This window comes from Salvelinus fontinalis, chromosome 6, assembly GCF_029448725.1.
Source record: "Salvelinus fontinalis isolate EN_2023a chromosome 6, ASM2944872v1, whole genome shotgun sequence".
Lineage (NCBI taxonomy): Eukaryota > Metazoa > Chordata > Actinopteri > Salmoniformes > Salmonidae > Salvelinus > Salvelinus fontinalis.
This window is the reverse complement of record NC_074670.1, coordinates 53,378,792-53,399,506: the sequence shown is the minus strand read 5'-3', so window position 1 is coordinate 53,399,506 and position 20,715 is coordinate 53,378,792. Positions and strand designations below refer to the sequence as shown.

General features: G+C 43.8%; 2 protein-coding genes across 2 annotated transcripts; one reads left to right on the top strand and one right to left on the bottom strand.

Moving 5' to 3' along the window:
- Positions 1-1,734: 1,734 nt before the first annotated feature.
- On the bottom strand, positions 1,735-6,863 carry LOC129858122 (endonuclease domain-containing 1 protein-like). Its single transcript, XM_055927097.1, has 2 exons — positions 5,194-6,863; positions 1,735-3,691 (listed from the first exon to the last, which is right to left on the bottom strand). Exons 1-2 carry the CDS (start codon positions 5,479-5,481, stop codon positions 3,083-3,085), a joined length of 897 nt encoding a protein of 298 aa, XP_055783072.1. The 5' UTR covers positions 5,482-6,863; the 3' UTR covers positions 1,735-3,082.
- A 1,110-nt stretch (positions 6,864-7,973) lies between these two features.
- Positions 7,974-20,240, top strand: LOC129858121 (zinc-binding protein A33-like). The gene is made up of 6 exons (XM_055927096.1): positions 7,974-8,569; positions 10,856-10,951; positions 18,184-18,417; positions 18,628-18,650; positions 18,906-19,021; positions 19,289-20,240. The coding sequence occupies exons 1-6, from the start codon at positions 8,057-8,059 to the stop codon at positions 19,852-19,854; spliced, it is 1,548 nt and encodes a 515-aa protein (XP_055783071.1). The 5' UTR covers positions 7,974-8,056; the 3' UTR covers positions 19,855-20,240.
- The last annotated feature ends 475 nt before the right edge of the window (positions 20,241-20,715 follow it).

Here is a 20,715-nt window from a genome sequence, read left to right as displayed (position 1 = left end):
CTCAATCAACGTTGTTTCCATGTCATTTCAACAAAAATATGAAATGTGATGATATAGAATCAATGTGGAAAACTGATTGGATTTGCAAAAAGTCATCAACGTGAGGGAATTTCACCTTTTTTTCACCCAACTTTTAACCTAAATCCAATGACATGGTGACATTTTTTGTTGACTTCACATTGAATTAACGTTAGTTGACAACTCCAAATGTAAATCGAAACTAGACAAAAAATGCGGTCTGTGCCCAGTGGGTCACTTTCATGACAGAGGCTGTTAAATCAAAACGTACATTTCTTGCATTGCAGCTTTACAGAATCCAATACATCTCGATTTCAGATTGATATTGTGAGATTGGGCTTCATGGCTACTCAAGGATGCACATGCACCAGTTTGGACAGGAGTCATCCTAATGAACTTCTAACAAATCTAGTCAAATTGATACTTTCCCCTTCTCATCTCCCTCCATCCCTTCCTGTAGCTCAGTGGTTTCAAGGGAGCCTAGTGACAATGAACAGGTTATGGACTGCCCTCTCTTACCTCCGGAAAAAGAACCGGGTCAAGTCATGTGACCCGTGTGGCCCCCTAGCAACATCCAGCTGGATGAGAGACAAGGAGCGTGGCATGTCATCATTAACAGAGAGGTGAGGTCATCAGGGGGGCAAGGACTGTTCCGATACCAGAATTAAAGCCTTTACAGACGCAGAATAAGGTTCCAGAGACGTTGTGATGCAGTGTTAACTGTTGTGTTTCAGGTTGATGATGCTGAGCTCTATGAGAAGCCAACACCGGCTGAAGACTCTGCTGTGAATCATGTAGAGGAGCAGGTGAATCCAGAAGATCTGTGTAAAACACCCCTCAGACCGTTCAGTATGTGTCAGCTGTCTCTCATACTGTACTTGTTTGCTACTGAGAGAAGGGAGTTGGCTATCCCCCCTGTCCAAATCAAATCACATTTTATTAATCAAATGCGCTGAATACAAGTGTAGACTTTACCATGAAATGCTTACTCACGAGACTTTTCCCAACAATGCAGTTAAAAGTAAGAACAATTATAAATAGATAAAAATAAAATAGTAACACAATAAAATAACAATAACGAGGCTATATACACGCTATATACAAGGAGTACCGGTACAGAGTCAGTGTACTGGGGTATGAGGTAGTTGGTGTGGTTGATTGAGGTAATATGTACATGTAGATCTGGTTATGTGATTGATTGAAGTACTATGTACATGTAGGTAGGGGGTCAAATGCAGAAAGTCTGGGTAGCCATTTAATGAACTGTTCAGCAGTCTTAAGGCTTTGGGGCAGAAGTTGTTCAGGAGCTTTTTGGGTCCAAGACTTAGCACTCCGGTAGACTACCGCTTATCGTGTGGTAGCAGAGAGAACAGACTGACTTCGTGTGGCTGGAGTCTTTGACAATTTTTAGGGCCTTCCTCTGACCAATAACACTATTACACACAATAACTTTATGTAGCCTCTCTCTCCCTACAGAACTAGTGCCTACTTCTGTACACACACAATCTGAAACACACTCATACACACTCTGGGATGGACTGTAAGATCAAGGAGGAGGAGTGTGTTCACATGGCTACAGACATTGACATCAACAGACAACATACATAGTCATGAAAAGCATATCTGGACAGAGCGACACTGAAACTGACACAGACTTGATGTGGACGCAGAGGAGGGGGGGGGGGGGGGGGGTTGAAGAGCTGGGCCAGAGGAGAGGCAGGTGTCTGGATTGGGTTGGGGCATCTCTGTTCTGATTGGGAAAACATTCCAGTCACATAGGGGTTTGGCCACCCACAGGGTTGTCTAATGGCCCAGGAGAATTGACCAGTGCTCTTTCTGCAGTAAGATGTACCTGCTTCTTGCCAAGCTGATTTAGCATGAGAGGACCCATGCTATTTTATCAGCACACGTATGTCTCCTTTAAAGCCAACTGGAACACGTGCACGCGCACACACGCACACACACACACACACACACACACACACACACAGAGAGAGAGAGAGAAAGAAAGAAAGAACCAGATCGGGAATGCCCATAAAGGACCTTGTCTCATATACTGTTGATTTGTTGTTTGTATGTAGTAGTTTTTGTATTATTATTTAAAATGTATAACATCAGGAAGAACCAGTTGAGTGGTTAGTGTTTACTCAGCTTATCTTACACCTGCAGAGCTACTCAGTTGAGCGAGTGTGCCAGTCCTGGTCTGACAACCTTAGGAAGTGCTGCCTTGACAATGGCATTTTTTTCCAGTCACAACCAGATTCACAACAGATATATCTATGGGAGGATTTCCACCCCCTTTCTCAAGCTCATGTCAAAATTCATGTGATCAGCATTTATCAGTGACCTTGACACACAAATGCTCCACAACACGTGAGCAAGGTTTCGTTTGTATTTGGAGACAATTCCGTTCACAGTTTTGGGTTTGGGAAGTTCAAATGATAGAAATCTGTTAGCAGTGTGTGGAATATGCCATTGTTATCATATATTTATGTATATTGTATCTAATTGAAAAGTACCTTAAATATAACATTCAAATGTACAGTGCGAACATTAAATTACAATTTCATAGTATTATTCTATAAAGTATACATAGTAAGATGACAGCGTATTTGACGTTTTAATAAAATAGTATATACTGTACATGTGAAAAGGTATTCTACTCATGTACTAACCGACTCCAATAGCAACATAATGAAAGCTCTGTGTGTGTGTGTGTGTGTGTGTGTGTGTGTGTATAACCTTAGGGGTAGGTTGTCACAATCCATTGTGATGGATAATGAACTGTCTGGCTGTTCTTTAGAGCTTGACTTTCGTGTATTGAGACTGTTGTTCTATTTCAGTCCACTGGAGGGCGATCAAACACAATACCCACCCTATACGTGCGTGTGTGCGTGTGTGCGTGCGCGTGTCTGTGCGTGTGTGTCTGTGTCTGTTATGACTGGTCTGCAAACTAGTTCAAAGATCTTAAATCACCAAATATATTATGTTCCACTGTAGATTCTATTTTTCACTCAACAGGGACATCTCATTCAACAGCCAATTACCTAACTACCACACCTGCTCACAGGCATTGATTGTGAAACAGGCTGATGTGGACGCCCAGTCTCTGCTGTAGAATAGTCTCCACGGTGTCCAGGGGCATCCGCCTCACATCGTACCCCCGAACCGAGGCCTTTGCCTGGGGGTCCACCGGCACAATCTCTCCACCACTATGGGGGTCGTTCCGGCCCACAGCAGCATATGATGGGAAGTAGGGTCTCTGTGAGGCGGGGAGACTAGAGTTGTAGGAGGGGCAGCAGTAGGCAGACCACATGTACTCTGGCACCGCTACCCGGTTGGCCATCCAGCGCTCAGAGAGGTATGACAACGCCCCTGTTATCACATACGCCGGCCCAATGCAGTAGTTACCCATCCGGGCCCTCACCTCAGCCTCCAGCTGAGCCCAGGGGCCAGAGTTTGAGGCTGCCCGCTGAGGGACCACGTTGGTGAGGGTGAAAGTGGCCCGGCGGTCCTCTGGGGCCTGGTGGTGCAGGCTGGGGTTGAGGTGACCCTTGGTGTAGGAAGAGTTGATGTAGTCCTGGAGTACCGCCTGGCTCTCCACCACATTCTGGTCCACGGGCCCACGCCGCGGGAAACTATGCATCTCTGGACTGGCACCGGAGAATGCCAACTTAGAACACAGAGAGAGAGAGGAAACACTGAGACTATAACCGACACAGAGAGAAAGTTAGTTCAACCTACACTACCGTTCAAAAGTTTGGAGTCACATAGAAATGTTCTTGTTTTTGAAAGAAAAGCATATTTTTTGTCCATTAAAATAACATCAAATTGATCAGAAATACAGTGTGGACATTGTTAATGTTGTAAATGACTATTGTAGCTGGAAACGGCTGATTTTTAATGGAATATCTACATAGGCGTACAGAGGCCCATTACCAGCAACCATCACTCCTGTGTTCCAATGGCACGTTGTGTAAGCGAATCCAAGTTGATAAGTTGTGTAAGCGAATCCAACCCACAAAACACCAGTCTCAATGTCAACAGTGATGAGGCGACTCCGGGATGCTTACCTGCTAGGCAGAGCTCCTCTGTCCAGTGTGTGTGTTATTTTGCCCATCTTAATCTTTTATTTTTATTGGCCAGTCTGAGATATGGCTTTTTCTTTGCAGCTCTGCCTAGAAGATCAGCATTGCCTCTTCACTGTTGACGTTGAGACTGGTGTTTTGCGGGTACTATTTAATGAAGCTGCCAGTTGAGGTCTTGTGAGGCGTCTGTTTATCAAACTAGACACTCTAATGGACTTGTCCTCTTGCTCAGTTGTGCACCGGGGCCTCCCACTCCTCTTTCTTTTCTGGTTAGAGCCAGTTTGCGCTGTTCTGGGAAGGGAGTAGTACACAGCGTTGTAACAGATCTTCAGTTTCTTGGCAATTTCTCGCATGGAATGGTCTTCATTTCTCCGAACAAGAATAGACTGACAAGTTTCAGAAGAAAGGTCTTTATTTCTGGCCATTTTGAACCTGTAATCGAACCCACAAATGCTGATGCTCCAGATACTCAACAAGTCTAAGGCCAGTTTTATTGCTTTTTTAATCAGAACAACAGTTTTCAGCTGTGCTAACATAATTGCAAAAGGGTTTTCTAATGATCAATTAGCCTTTTAAAATGATCAACTTGGATTAGCTAACACAACGTGCCATTGGAACACGAGTGATGGTTGCTGACAATGGGCCTCGGTAGTGTACACGGTAGTGTATATGTTTACACATGTTTCCCCCCATCTTTTTACAGTGCTTATTACATTGTAATAACCAATTCTACCACTGGTATTTACTCTGAGCTGTTGGGTACAAGAAAATAAAAACATAAACAGAGCTTCCAAGCTTCAATTATGATCCAATCTTTTTGTTCCTGGAAATCACAATTTAAAAAGGGAAACAGAAACAGAATATTTCCCAGATGACATAACTATTACTTTGTTTTAATTGCTTTGGTTGAGAGGAGTCACACTGCTTAACCACTTTTCTAAGAACTCCTGGTTTCACACAAGCCCACATCCACACCTATACACACACACACATGCACACTATAAATAGTATTTTTTCTTGAATTGAGTAGAATAAATGGAATAGACCCTGAATTTAATGCACAGTTACACAGAGACATACTCCTCACCTGTGGTTCATACATCCACTTGTTCCCAGGCCGTTTGCCTCCTCCAGGGGTAAGTATGTAGGCAGAGTAGAGGGTGGCACGGCGCTGGTGCTGGTACAGGCTGGCAAAGTGGTACTGGTTCCTGTAGCGCTGGCAGATGGGCTGGTACCCCTCTCCCCCCATGCCTTTTGGGGGAGTTTCCATGTAGAAGAAACGGAGGCAAGGGGTGAAGTCACCCACCTCCCCCCAGACCTGACCTCCAAGACTGGCTAGAAGCATGAGCAGAGCCTCCCTACACGAGACAGGCATCCTCCTGCTGAGCACTGGATCGTGTGTGTTATAGAGAAAAGCCTGTGTATCTATCAGCCGAAACTAGTCACTGACTGTCGTCCAATGTAGTTTAGCTCAGTCCACTCCTGCCCAACTCAGTTCAGTTCAATTCTCTACAGAGAGCCCTATTCTTCTGTTCACTGTCTGTTGAGGCACCTGTGTAATCGATGGAGAGTGGTCTTCTATCAACCTAGCTTCGAAGGTCTTTTATACCCAGTGAGTAGAAACTTAGAGGGTGACACTTTCATCTGACACCTCTCCTCCCCTTCTGTTTCCTTGAGATGCAACTGAACTTCCCCGTGCTGACCACAGTCTCTTCTGAGAAATATACAGCCCTTCTGGGACACACATGGTCACTACATGATAGAGGTTATCATAGGAACAGAAATTGAAAGAGCCTCTGCATTACATCTACACACAGGTCACTGAAACTGAGCTGACTGAGTGAAACTAGAGTTACTGGCACCCAAAATGTGACAGAGAGCAGGTTTCATTTGAAGATCCATAGGTATTTCCCGTTCCCCCTTGGTGGAATGGAAAGCTGCTGACATCCTACTGATGGATATAGGTTAAGGTTCAAGTGTGTTTATGCGTAATCAGTTTCCCTTCTCCTTCCCCAAAAAGCCTTTAATCAGAGTGCTGACTCATTCACCAGCCTCAGCTTTTCAAGGCAGTGTTCTGGAACGTTTCGAACCCTCAGGACAACACCTGGTTTAAAGCCTAGTCACAGACTCCTCTGACACACTCCGGGGTGAAAGTAAGCTACTACAGTCTACCAGCCTACTGCCAAAATAAATATTGGGGGTACACCGTAATGGTAAAACGTGAGCCTATTACAATTACCACAAAATCCCGAAAAAAATACATACAAGCCATTAATCATTATTGTATTTTCTTCAACAGTGGACGCGATTCAGGCTACGTGTAGGCCTAACAATCACAGATCTCATTACAATACACGTAGGTGTTTTGTAACACATTTATCTCTCCATTCATGAAATTGCAGTTGCACAGTGCATTGTTATTTTGTAAGTGGACGAATGTGCGCGGGTAGTCTACAGGTGATTGTTTAACAATCAGATATTAACATGACTGGTTGTGTTTTTGCCACATTGGCATAGGCAGCGCGTCCATAAGGCTAGGACAAGATATCCCTATAGTCAATTGAATTAAAACTGCCAAAATGATATAGCCTAATTAGCTTCTCCTGTCTATACACAAAACAAAATCATTTAAAATAGGCTACTATACCAGAAAGCATGATTTGGCCACAGAGGATCATTATCTTCTTTAATAAATAAATAAAGCTGTGGAATGTTTTAAATCGCATAGCATTCAGACGGAAGGGCTCGCAATTTGGGCAGCGCGGGAGGCAAATACCAAATAGCAGTTTGTTGAGCTGTGACTGTCAGTCAAAAGCAAAGAGACACAGCCAGGCATATCGCAATATTTAAGAATACAATTGCGGAAAAACCGTTTGGAAAGTAAATTACTCTTGCTGTAAAAAGAGTAGCCTATCTTATTGGCACCCGTGGAGAACATCGGACATATCCCCAGTGAGTGTACATATTCACTGTCTTCATCGTTGGTTCAGTGACACTTTAGCTTGTTTTTGTATGTTATATTGTATTTCGCAGTGTCGGCAGAGTAGGCTACCGTATAATGTTATAATGTTTGTAGTTGGCTATTAAAAAATATTCTGCTAATGTCTCCATTCATGTAAAATGTTACATGGAATGTGTAGATAAAAGGCCAACAATAAATATATCTGATAGGCTATAGCCTAGGTCTACTCTACGCCCCGCATTGAACAGTCTTTTTTGAGTGTTTGACTTATATTAGCCTAAAGTATGACTATCCCATCTAATCATCACATTAGGCATAGTAAGCTATCTTACATAAGTCTGCATATGCGAGGATGCATGGAATGCTTTATTATAAAGGTGTCCTTTTATGGTGAAAATGAGCTTCCCTAAACTTGAAACCCACGAGCCGCCAATGTTAAAAGGAATTGCATGTTAACGGTGATATGACACAACTTTTTAGCCTAGGCTACTAGGCTCAGAGATCATTCATTAAATTAATAGGGATTCTATATGTTATTCTATATGATTACACTCCTAGGCTATAACACAAATGTGTGCGCGCACTTGGGTGTCCCATACCCGTAATAAATGATATCTACTTTCACCCCTGGACACACTTACATTACAGTTACACTACATTTAGGCAACTCCTACAGCCCAGATGCTCCATTTCAACTATCCAGTCCCTTTTAGATTCATGAACGCTTGAGGGATTAATAGAAGTAGGAGCTAGGAGCCTACATGAAACTGGGCCAGAGAGACACCTGGTTCGGTACGCGGCTAACAGCGGGATCTGTGGACTTGTATACGCATGTCTTCACTCTCTTCCGTGAAACAGAGGAGCTCAGACACTGTCAGGTCAGACAGACCACGCCCTCTCAAAAACGGAAGAGTGAACTTTTCCACTGCATCAACCAACTACTTTCTGAGTTCAACCCCCTGCCCCTTCAGCGAGCAGACGGCTCGGAATGGCTACTGATGCCAGCGCGCTTGAGGAGTTACATAGCGAGCTCAGCTGTCCAGTATGCCTCGACCTCTTCCGTGAGCCGGTGATCCTCGAGTGCGGACACCACTTCTGCCGTGTGTGCATTACGCAGTGCTGGGAGGCCAAGTCCGACGAGCACCCGACTTGCCCGCAGTGCCGGAAGACATGCCCTCAGAAGCTGCGTCCTAACTCGCTTCTGTGTAACGTCGTGGACAGCTTGAGGAGAGCCCGATCTATGGATTTGAAACCCGGGGACACGGAGCACGCGCAGGAGGATACAGAAGAACGACAACGGGGGGCCAGTATGCCCAGCTCCGGTTTCAGTTTCACCCGTTCTTCTCAGCGCCAAGAGCCAGACCTTTGCGAGGAGCACGAGGAGAAGCTGAAGCTATACTGTGAAGATGATCAGCTCGCGATCTGCCTGGTGTGCGGAATGTCACGAGGCCACAAGACGCACAACGTCATCCCCATCAACGAGGCGTTCGAGAACTACAAGGTAACACGTTGGAACAATATTTGGGATTTATATATCTACCTACATAGATGTTTTGCTATAGAAATACAAATGGGTTAATAATACATCACTGTCACAGGGACCTGGCGCATTGGAATGCATCAGGTATGCTAAAACCTGCCCATAAATCTGAAACTGCAAAGTTGACAAAGTTACTATATTAAATCAGATATTTTTTTAAACAAGTTTGGACCCAAGCAAAGAGTGTTATTTAAAACATTTTTTTTAAAGACAATTGGGTCTCTCACGTGGTTACCTGACATGACAGTTATTTTAAAGGTCATGTTTTTCATGAAATTGGATGATAATGAAACCATATCAAACTATGATGATCAAAGTATTAAAAATTACTATTGCTTCTACATTGATCAAGTTTGATCATGAAGTTACTGGTCCCCTCCCCATGTCAAACACTTGGATTCATTATGAAGGGGACAAGGTGACATCACCTTAACTCTCATTATAATACACCAATGGTAACATGATATTATTTTACCTAATTTAAATAAACACTGCCTTGTAACCAACATTGGAGAAAGCATGTTTGCAGAGGAGCGTGGTTTATATAGCTAGATAGCTACTCTACTGGTGCCAAAATGTGACTGTAGGGTGTCAGCAAATATAATTGAAAGTTTACCCTATTCATCTATGGCAAAGATACTTATATGTTTCCCCTTTCGTCTTTCTGGTGTTAGGTAGTTACTTGCTAGCGAGGTCTTGCGCCAGCATGGAGCAAAAGGGGGAGGCTCATTCAAAACTTTGACGCAGTTGTCATATTCAACACATCCGTCAGTGCTGCTGTGAACCGCATCACAAGAGATGCCAAATGGGAGATGTATAAAAAAAAAAATATATATATATATATATATATATATATATATATATATATATATATATATATATATATATATATATATATATATATATATATACAGTACCAGTCAAAAGTTTGGACACACCTACTCATTCAAGGGATTTTAAAAAACAAAACTTTTTTCTACATTGTAGAATAATAGTGAAGACATCAACACTATGAAATAACACATATGGAATCATGTAGTAACCAAAAAAGTGTTAAACAAATCAAAATATATTTTATATTTGAGATTCTTCAAAGTAGCCATCCTTTGCCTTGATGACAGCTTTTCACATTTTTTGACTGGTACTGTATATATATAATTGCTGCAATTTTAGTGTTGTTTGAGTTGCTTTGTGTATCACCAAATTTGCTTGAGATGATTTTACTGCAAAACTGCTCACTGCATCCAAGTTGCTTGACATAGGTATTTCAAAGAGCTGTCAGTCAAGGCGACCTTATGAATATAAGATCTCCGCCCACTCATCTTGTCTTTTCAAATTTCCTGGTAATTGGCCATGAGAGAAAAATTACTTTTCAGGATAACTGTTCAGGACCTTTAAATCAGCCACTCGGGTCAGTGTGAGTTTATACTTCGAGAGGAATTCAGCATGCCGGTGTCAGGGCTTAGTTCCCAGTGTCACGTTCGTTGATGGAATGATCGGACCAAGGTGCAGCGTGGTAGGCGTACATCATCAATTTATTAAATGAACACCAAAAAACAAGAAAGATAAACGACACGTAAAGTGTTGGAGTGCTAACACAGCAACTATACAAAAACAAGATCCCACAAACTAAGGTGGAAAAAAGGCTGCCTAAGTATGATCCCCAATCAAAGACAACGATAGACAGCTGCCTCTGATTGGGAACCATACCCGGCCAACAAAGAAATAGAAAACATAGATTGCCCACCTTAGTCACACCCTGACCTAACCAAATAGAGAATTAAAATGATCTCTAAGGTCAGGGCGTGACACCCAGACATATTAAACCGTTTTTATTTGCCGTGGATGTTTGGTGCCATACCTGTCACCACACTGTTTCTATAAATATTACCCGTCTAAATTCTAACTTTCTTTGGGTTCATTTGGGTAACTTGTTGAAATGGGTCCAGTTAGTTGTAAATGCTCTTGGATCATATGAGTTACATTAAGCTTGTTGTCAGAGAGACTACAGAGGATCCAAAACAGTACATCTAATTATTGACAAGAGAGTTAGGCCTAATTCAATCTCTGTATAACGGAAACACACTCTGTTTTATGAGTTTTATTCTCTTAACTTCACTGTGTGTGTGTGTGTGTGTGTGTGTGTGTGTGTGTGTGTGTGTGTGTGTGTGTGTGTGTGTGTGTGTGTGTGTGTGTGTGTGTGTGTGTGTGTGTGTATGACCTGTTTCCCTTCTTCCTCTTCTGCAGGACAAGCTGTCCATAGCCCTGGAGAGAGTACAACTCCAGACAGGACAGGCTTCTCTCCATCAGGTCCAGACCAACAACAAGATCATGCTCATCAAGGTATACTGTTCCTTGCTCAGAACATGAGAACATATGAAAGCTGGTGGTTCCCTTTAACACGAGTCTTTAATATTCCCAGGTAATAAGTTTTAGGTTATAGTTATTATAGGAATTAAAGGACTATTTCTCTCTATACCATTTGTATTTCATATACCTTTGACTATTGGATGTTCTTATAGGCACTTTAGTATTGCCAGTGTAACAGTATAGCTTCCGTCCCTCTCCTCGCCCCTACCTGGGCTCGAACCAGGAACACATCGACAACAGCCACCCTCGAAGCATCGTTACCCATCGCTCCACAAAAGCCACGGCTCTTGCAGAGCAAGGGGAACAACTACTCCAAGTCTCAGAGCGAGTGACGTCACCGATTGAAACGTTATTAGCCTGCTAACTAGCTAGCCATTTCACATCGGTTACACTAGCCTAACCTCGGGAGTTGATAGGCTTGAAGTCATAAACAGCTCAATGCTTGAAGCATTGCGAAGAGCTGCTTGCAAATGCACAAAAGTGCTGTTTGAATGAATGCTTACGAGCCTGCTGCTGCCTACCATCGCTCAGTCAGACTGCTCTATTAAATATCAAATCATAGACTTAAATAAAACATAATAACACACAGAAATACTCGCCTTTGGTCATTAATATGGTCGAATCCAGAAACTATCATTTCGAAAACAAAACGTTTATTCGTTCAGTGAAATACAGAACTGTTCCGTATTATATCTAACGGGTGGCATCCCAAAGTCTAAATATTGCTGTTACATTGTACAACCTTAAATGTTATGTCATAATTATGTACAATTCTGGCAAATTAAGTACGGTCTTTGTTAGGAATAAATGGAATTCACACAGTTCGCAACGAGCCAGGCGGCCCAAACTGCTGCATATACCCTGACTGCTTGCACGGAACGCAAGAGAAGTGACACAATTTCCCTAATTATAAGAAATTCATGTTAGCAGGCAATATTAACTAAATATGCAGGACTAAAATATATACTTGTGTATTGATTTTAAAGAAAGGCATTGATGTTTATGGTTAGGTTTGGTGCAACGACAGTGCTAAATCATCACCCGTTTGGCGAAGTAGGCTGTGATTCGATGAGAAATTAACAGGCACCGCATCGATTATATGCAATGCAGGACACGCTAGATAAACTAGTAATATCATCAACCATGTGTAGTTAACTATTGATTATGTGAAGATTGATTGTTTTTTAAAAGTTTAATGCTAGCTAGCAACTTACCTTGGCTTTTTGCTGCCCTCGCGTAACAGGTAGTCAGCCTGCCACGCAGGCTCCTCTTGAAGTGCAATGTAAGGCAGGTGGTTAGAGCGTTGGACTAGTAACCGGAAGGTTGCAAAAACGAATCCCCGAGCTGACAAGGTAAGAATCTGTCGTTCTACCCCTGAACAAGGCAGTTAACCCACCGTTCCTAGGCCGTCATTGAAAATAAGAATGTGTTCTTAACTGACTTGCCTCGTTAAATAAAGGTGTAAAAGAATTATAAAAAGTAATAATTCAGCCAAATCGGTGTCCAAAAATACCGATTTCCGATTGTTATGAAAACTTGAAATCGGCCCTAATTAAATCGGCCATTCCGATGAATCGGTCGACCTCTAGTTGGGAATGTCTAATGCACAATGGTACTCTGAGATTATGATACAGATTATGGGATTAGTGTTCACCCATTCTTCCTCTCAGAAACATTGCAGACACACACACACATATTCTCACACACCTAGTGTAAGCACACACCATGAGAGTGACGTAAGATACTGGCCTTAGTTAGCACTTAGCAGTGATAAGGTCAATGCTAGAATTTAGAATGGGCCCGGGACTCCCCCTTTGTGTTCTAACACAGGCTTCACCTCACAAGGTAAAGTCTATAAGAGCGTTGTACGTGTGTCTGAGGCAGATATGGAATGTGCAGAATGTCAGGGGGGAGGTAGAGTTCTGCCTTTAAGATGAACAGAGCACAGTCATGTGGGCCCCATTAAGGAGGAGTGCCCTGTGTGTCTGTTTGTCTGTCACATGCTGACAAACTTACTCTCTGCCAATCACTCAATCTTTCACTTCCCTCTTACTCTCTCTCTCTCTCTCTGTGTGTGTGTGTGTGTGTGTGTGTGTGTGTGTGTGTGTGTGTGTGTGTGTGTGTGTGTGTGTGTGTGTGTGTGTGTGTGTGTGTGTGTGTGTGTGTGTGTGTGTGTGTGTGCGCTTGTAGCAGAGGTGGTTAGCTGTTCCTGTGATGTATGACCTTTTCTTTTTTCTTCTCTCTTTTTTTTCTTTTTTTTCTCAGGGGTGGATCAGCTTAATATTGCGGAAAGAATGTTGCTTCCAATGTAATTGTCTGCATCATTTCCAAGATGACCTTTTCTTTTGATTATGTTCAGTAAACTGACTGAGATTTTAATGGAACACTGCGTTTCTGTCTTCCTTACATGATCAGTTATTGAAATGTTGCGATGTGTGTCTGTTTTGTGCTTCATGTTGTCTTTGTTGTGTATTGTTCTATATCATTGCTGTCTCCGCCTCTGGAAAGCACGTCATTGTAAATAGGGATTGGTTATTAATGGACGTACTTGTATCATTAAAGGTTGAATAAAATAAAAAAAATAAAAACTTGTTTTAGCTCTAACATCATGACTAAAGCTCAATGGGCTAATCCAAGATGGCGTTGCAGTAGGATGTGTGTATCTGTCTTTGTCTTATCCCATGTCTTATCCCGTGTAAATAGCAGGTCTTTTTTGTATATATCTTAATCTCACTTTCTATCTACGAACTAAATATACTTTCCTGCAACCCGCCTCACCCAATGTGGTATGGATCTGCTATTTTTATTCCACATAACTGGAACTTCCATCAGGAGCTAGCCAGCTAACTAGCTACTAGTCTTTGTTAGCCACGGCTAGCGGTCTTCTCCTTTTTCCTGTCATCAGCCAGCCTTACCTTGGACAACTCCTGCCAGTATGCACAGCGCAATTTCAACCCAGAGCATATCGGACTGCTTCTCTCTACCATATCACCGGATTTCTGACGCTTTGGATCATTACACCGGATCATCGCAGCTAGCTAGCTGCAAACGAGTGGCTACTGTTAGCTAACGCCCCTGTCCCGAAGCAAGCACCAGCTATCCTCGAGCTAGGCCCATATACCAGCTAATTCTAGGGCTACAATACCTCCTTTGCCAATTGGCCTGGACCCTTTATTGTCGAAACAGAGCCCCGCCAATCCATCATGACTGGACTGCCAACGTGATCGCCCGATGTGGTCTCAACAGGCTATTCTGTTACAATGTCACCGAAGAACCATCTACTATCCCCGACCCGCTAGTTTTCCTGAACGCTGTGTCCCCTGCTCGCCTAGTGTAGTAGTGACTACCGAACGGCACCCTGACTCACCCATTGCTGCTCTATTAACCGTATGATCACTCGGCTACACTGCTGATGCCCCCTGGACTGTTTCAATAACACGGTACTTCATTTTGTTTACCTGTCGGCCCCACCTCGAACTCAGGTCCTGTATGTACCTAACAGACCCGCTCTGCCCATTCATCGCCATTTACCTGTTGTTGTCTGAGCTCTCCTGATAAACACCTGTGATTGCTTTATGCCTCTCCCTAATGTCAATATGCCTTGTCTACTGCTGTCTTGGCTAGTTCTTACTGTTTTATTTCACTTTAGAGCCCTCAGTCCCACTCAAAATGCCTAAGATAGCTACTTTGTCCCACCCAACATACATATGGAGACCTCACCTGGCTTAACTGGTGCCTCCAGAGATGAAACCTCTCTCATCGTCACTCAACTCCTAGGTTTATCTCCACTGTACTCACATCCTACCATACCCTTGTCTGTATATTATGCCTTGAATATATTCTACCACGCCCAATAATCTGCTCCTTTTAATCTCTGTCCCCAACGCACTAGACGACCAATTCTTATAGCCTTTAGCTGTACCCTTATCCTACTCCTCCTCTGTTCCTCTGGTGATGTAGATGTTAACCCAGGCCCTGTAGCCCCCAGTTCCACCCCTATTCCCCAGACGCTATCATTTGTTGACTTCTGTAACCGTAAAAGCCTTGGTAACCGTAAAAGCCTTGGTGATTTAGATGCACTATTGTAAAGTGGTTGTTCCACTGGATATCATAAGGTGAATGCACCAATTTGTAAGTCGCTCTGGATAAGAGCGTCTGCTAAATGACTTAAATGTAAATGTAAATGTAATGTTTCGTGCATGTTAACGTCAAAAGCCCGCTCCCTAAGTTTGTTTTATTCACTGCTTTAGCACACTCCGCCAACCCTGATGTCCTAGCCGTGTCTGAATCCTGGCATAGGAAGGCCACCAAACATTCGGAAATTTCCATCCCCAACTACAAAATTTTCCGGCAAGATAGAACTTCCAAAGGGGATGGAAGTTGTAATCTACTGCAGAGATCTGTCATGCTATCCAGGTCTGGGCCCAAACAGTTAGAGCCTCTACTTCTAAAAATCCACCTTTCCAGGAATAAGTCTCTAACTGTTGCCGCTTGTTATAGACCCCCCTCAGCCCCCAGCTGTGCCCTGGACACCATATGTGAATGAATTGCCCCCCATTTATCTTCAGAGTTTGTACTGTTAGGGCCATCCTACAATTTAAGCTAGATGCCCTCAATCTCCCACAAATGATCATTGAACCTACCAGGTACAACCCTAAATCCGTAAACACGGGCACCCTCATAGATATCCCTCTAAATACACCTCTGCTGTCTTCAACCAGGATCTCAGCGATCACTGCCTCATTGTCTGCGTCCGTCATCACTGTCAAACGCTCCCTAAAACACTTCAGCGAGCAGGCCTTTCTAATCGACCTGACCCGGGTATCTTGGAAGGATATTGACCTCATTCCGTCAGTAGAGGATGCCTGGTTATTCTTTAAAAGTGCTTTCCTCACCATCTTAAATAAGCATGCCCCATTCCAAAAATGTTGAACTAAAAATAGATATAGCCCTTGGTTCACTCCAGACCTGACTGCCCTTGACCAGCACAAAAACATCCTATGGCGTACTGCATTAGCATCGAATAGCCCCCACGATATGCAACTTTTCAGGGAAGTTAGGAAACAATATACACAGGCATTTAGGAAAGCAGAGGCTAGCTTTTTCAAACAGAAATGTTCATCCTGTAGCACAAACTCCAAAAAGTTCTGGGACACTGTAAAGTCCATGGAGAATAAGAGCACCTCCTCCCAGCTGACCACTGCACTGAGGCTAGGAAACACTGTCACCACTGATAAATCCACTATAATTGAGAATTTCAATTAGCATTTTTCTAAGGCTGGCCATGCTTTCCACCTGGCTACAACTACCCCTGTCAACAGCTCTGCACCCCCCACAGCAACTTGCCCAAGCCTCCACCATTTCTCCTTCATCCAAATCCAGATAGCTGATGTTCTGAAAGAGCTGCAATCTGGACCCCTACAAATCAGCTGGGTTAGACAATCTGGAGCCTCTCTTTCTAAAATTATCTGCCGCAATTGTTGCAACCCCTAATAATAATAGCCTGTTCAACCTCTCTTTTGTATTGTCTGAGATCCCTAAAGATTGGAAAGCTGCTGCAGTCATCCCCCTCTTCAAAGGGGGAGACACTCTAGACCCAAACTGCTACAGACCTATATCTAACCCACCCTGCCTTTCTAAAGTCTTCGAAAGCCAAGTTAACAAACAGATCACCGACCATTTCGAATCCCACCGTACCTTCTCCGCTATGCAATCTGGTTTCCGAGCTCGTCATGGGTGCACCTCAGCCACGCTCAAGGTCCTACATAATATCATAACCGCCATCAATAAAAGACAATACTATGTAGCCGTCTTCATCGACCTGGCCAAGGCTTTTGACTCTGTCAAAACTCAACAGCCTTGGTTTCTCAAATGACTGCCTCGCCTGGTTCACTAACTACTTCTCAGATAGAGTTCAGTGTGTCAAATCGGGGGGCCTGTTGTCCAGACCTCTGGCAGTCTCTATGGGGGTGCCAGAGGGTTCAATTCTTGGGCCGACTCTTTTCTCTGTATACATCAATGATGTCACTCTTGCTGCTGGTGATTCTCTGATCCACCTCTACGCAGACAACACCATTCTGTATACTTCTGGCCCTTCTTTGGACACTGTGTTAACAAACCTTCAGACGAGCTTCAGTGCCATACAACACTCCTTCTGTGGCCTCCAACTGCTCTTAAATGCAAGTAAAACTAAATGCATGCTTCAACCTATCGCTGCCCGCACCCGCCCGCCCATCTAGCATCACTACTCTGGACGGTTCTGACTTAGAATATGTGGACAACTGCAAATACCTAGGTGTCTGGTTAGACTGTAAACTCTTGACTTCGGCGATGTCATTTACAAAATAGTCTCCAACACTCTACTCAGACTACATCCAGTTTGCTATCACAGTGCCATCTGTTTTGTCACCAAAGCCCCATATACTACCCACCACTGCGACCTGTATGCTCTCGTTAGCTGGCCCTCACTTCATATTCGTCGCCAAACCCACTGGCTCCAGGTCATCTAAGTCTTTGCTAGGTAAAGCCCCGCCTTATCTCAGCTCACTGGTCACCATAGCAGCACCCACCCGTAGCCCGAGCTCCAGCAGGTATATTTCACTGGTCATCCCAAAGCCAACTCCTCTTTGGCCGCCTTTCTTTCCAGTTCTCTGCTGCCAATGACTGGAACGAATTGCAAAAATCACTGAAGCTGGAGTCTTATATCTCCCTCACTAACTTTAAGCATCAGCTGTCAGAGCAGCTTACCGATCATTGCATCTGTAAATAGCCCACCCAACTACCTCATTCCCATACTGTTATTTATTTTTTGCTCCTTTGCACCCGAGTATCTCTACTTGCACATTCATCTTCTGCACATCTATCACACCAGTCTTTAATTGCTATATTGTAATTATTTCGCCACTATGGCTTATTTTTTGCCTTACCTCCCTAATCTTATTACATTTGCACACACTGCATATAGACTTTTCTGTTGTGTTATTGACTGTACGTTTGTTTATCCCATGTGTAATTCTGTGTTGTTTGTGTCGCACTGCTTTGCTTTATCTTGGCCAGGTCGCAGTAGTAAATGAGAACTTGTTCTCAACTGACCTACCTGGTTAAATAAAGGTGAAATACATTTTTAAAAAATAACAAAGTCTCTTAGATGTATTCCATACCCAGTCTGTAACACTAATATTTTTCTCTGTTTCTACCCACATCAGGAGCGAGCTGGGGACATGGAGGTGCAGGTGAGTGCAGAGTTTGGACGTCTGAGGGAGTTCCTTCTCCAGGAGGAGGAGAGAGTGAAGGAGCGACTGCAGAGGGAGAAGGAAAAGAGGCTCAACCAATTGGAGGAGGCCCGCAAACACAACTCAGAGCAAATCAGCCAATTAGAGCAAACCGCCGACCAGCTTCACGTCAAACTCCGAGAGGAGGAGAACCCGGCACAACTCAGGGTGAGAGGAGAGAAAGGAAGAGGAAAGGAGATGGGAGGAAATCTGGATTTTAGAGGACAGATGGAAAGGGGTTAATAAGGGTGGTGGTGGAAAAAGAACTAGAGGGACAGTGGGAAAGGGAAAGAGGAGGGTAGAAGGTTTCTGAGTAGGAGAAGAAGAGTGTGTGCGTGTCTCAGCATGGCCTCATATCTCTGTTTTTGTTTCTTACAGGGAATCAAAGATTTTATTGGAGGGTAAGTCATTAAATCCATGGTTGTTATTTGATGCTACAGCTCATAGAGCTCTGCAACATCCACATGACTCCACATGATTGAATTAACTCTAAAAAAGAAAAAAAAGGTAACCCGATGTTCCACAGTGTTTCATTCATCTTTATTTGTTCTATAAGGGTACTTTGTAAATTAGATAAAGACTCAGAAACAGGCCTTTCTAGGTAAATGAAACTCTGTCTCTCCCTTTCTTTCTCTCTATCTCTCTCCATCTCTCAGGACAGAGAGTGTGTTTGAGCAGCCCCCGGAGGTGCCTGTGGATCTGCAGGAGGGGGAGTTCCTGGGACCACTGCAATACCGCACCTGGAGGAGGATGAACTCTGTGCTTCAGCCAGGTACAACCACAGCCATAAAGCGGTAGACAACACACACCTTACCCAAACCTGACCACATTGAAGACCATACCTGAATCCATTAGTCCACAGCTCTCACATATGTGACTTCATTTCACCACAGGGTCCACCTGATTGCATTCTATCAAACCTGACTGCACCTAACAGTATCCAACCACACCTATGAGCTGGCCGCATACACCACAATTAACACTCGACCTCACACCCAATAACTCTTGTTAATATTTGAATGCCTCTGTCTCTCCCTAGGTGTGACAGCAGTGACTCTGGATCCAGACACAGCTTACCCCAGGCTGTGGGTGTCCCCGTGCTGCACCCAGGTCAGTGTGGGGGACATCCAGCCCAACCTGCCCAACAACCCTGAGCGCTTCACCCGCTACAACATCGTCCTGGGCAGCCAGGCCTTCACCTCAGGGCAACACTACTGGGTGGTTGAGGTGGGCACCAAGACAGCCTGGGGGCTGGGGGTGGCGGCTGCTTCGGTCAACAGGAAGGACGAGATCAGCCTGTGTCCGGACGATGGCTTCTGGACCCTGGTGATGAGAGACGGGCGGGACGGGAGTGAGTACGAGGCCTGCACCAACCACGAGGAGAGCCTGTTGCACCCCCCTCGCCCCCCCAGGAGGGTAGGGGTGTACCTGGACTACAGGAGGGGTGTTGTGGCGTTTTACGACGCAGGGGATATGAGTCACCTGTTCACATTCTCCGACACCACATTCACAGAGCCGGTGTACCCCTACTTCAACCCCTGGCCAATCATCAACGGGAGAAACCGTGAACCTCTTATTATTGTTAGCCCAGACCCGGAGGTATGAGAGAACTGTTAAGAATTGTTATGAACTGTCTGAGAAATGTCAGAGAACACTGAAAACCAAATACAAGAAAGAAGAACAAGGTTAGAAAAGCTGTGAGAAACAGCATCATCCTCACTAATGCACTAACACTATACCATTGTTCACTGTTTTGTCATTTATGTTACCGTGGATAATGTTTTGGGTTTGAAGAGAGCACATGCCAGTGGACTTTAAAGTAAGCCACATGGAAAAACTAATTGAAAAGTACCTTAAATATAACATTCTTATCCTTACAAATGGACAGTGTGAACATTAAATGACAATTTCATAGTATTATTCTATAAAGTATACATAGTAAGATGACAGCGTATTTGACGTTTTAATAAAAGAGTATATACATGTGAAAAGGTATTCTACTCATGTACTAACTGACTCCAATAGCAATATAATGAAAGCTGTGTGTGTGTGTGTGTGTGTGTGTGTGTGTGTGTGTGTGTGTGTGTGTGTGTGTGTGTGTGTGTGTGTGTGTGTGTGTGTGTGTGTGTGTGTGTGTGTATAACCTTAGGGGTAGGTTGTCATAATCCATTGTGATGGATAATGAACTGTCTGGCTGTTCTTTAGAGCTTGACTTTAGTGTATTGAGACTGTTGTTCTATTTCAGTCCACTGGAGGGCGATCAAACACAATACCCACCCTATACGTGCGTGTGTGTTTGGGGGTAGGGGGAGATAGGAATGATCCAGTAGCGAAAAGGACCTGGGGGAAACATTGGCTGACTGTAGAATAAAAATGTGCTGTGCTACATCCACAATGTGGTCTTTCTACAGATAGATCACACTGTTAGGTTCTAATTTTCAGAGTAAAAACTCAACGGACACCATG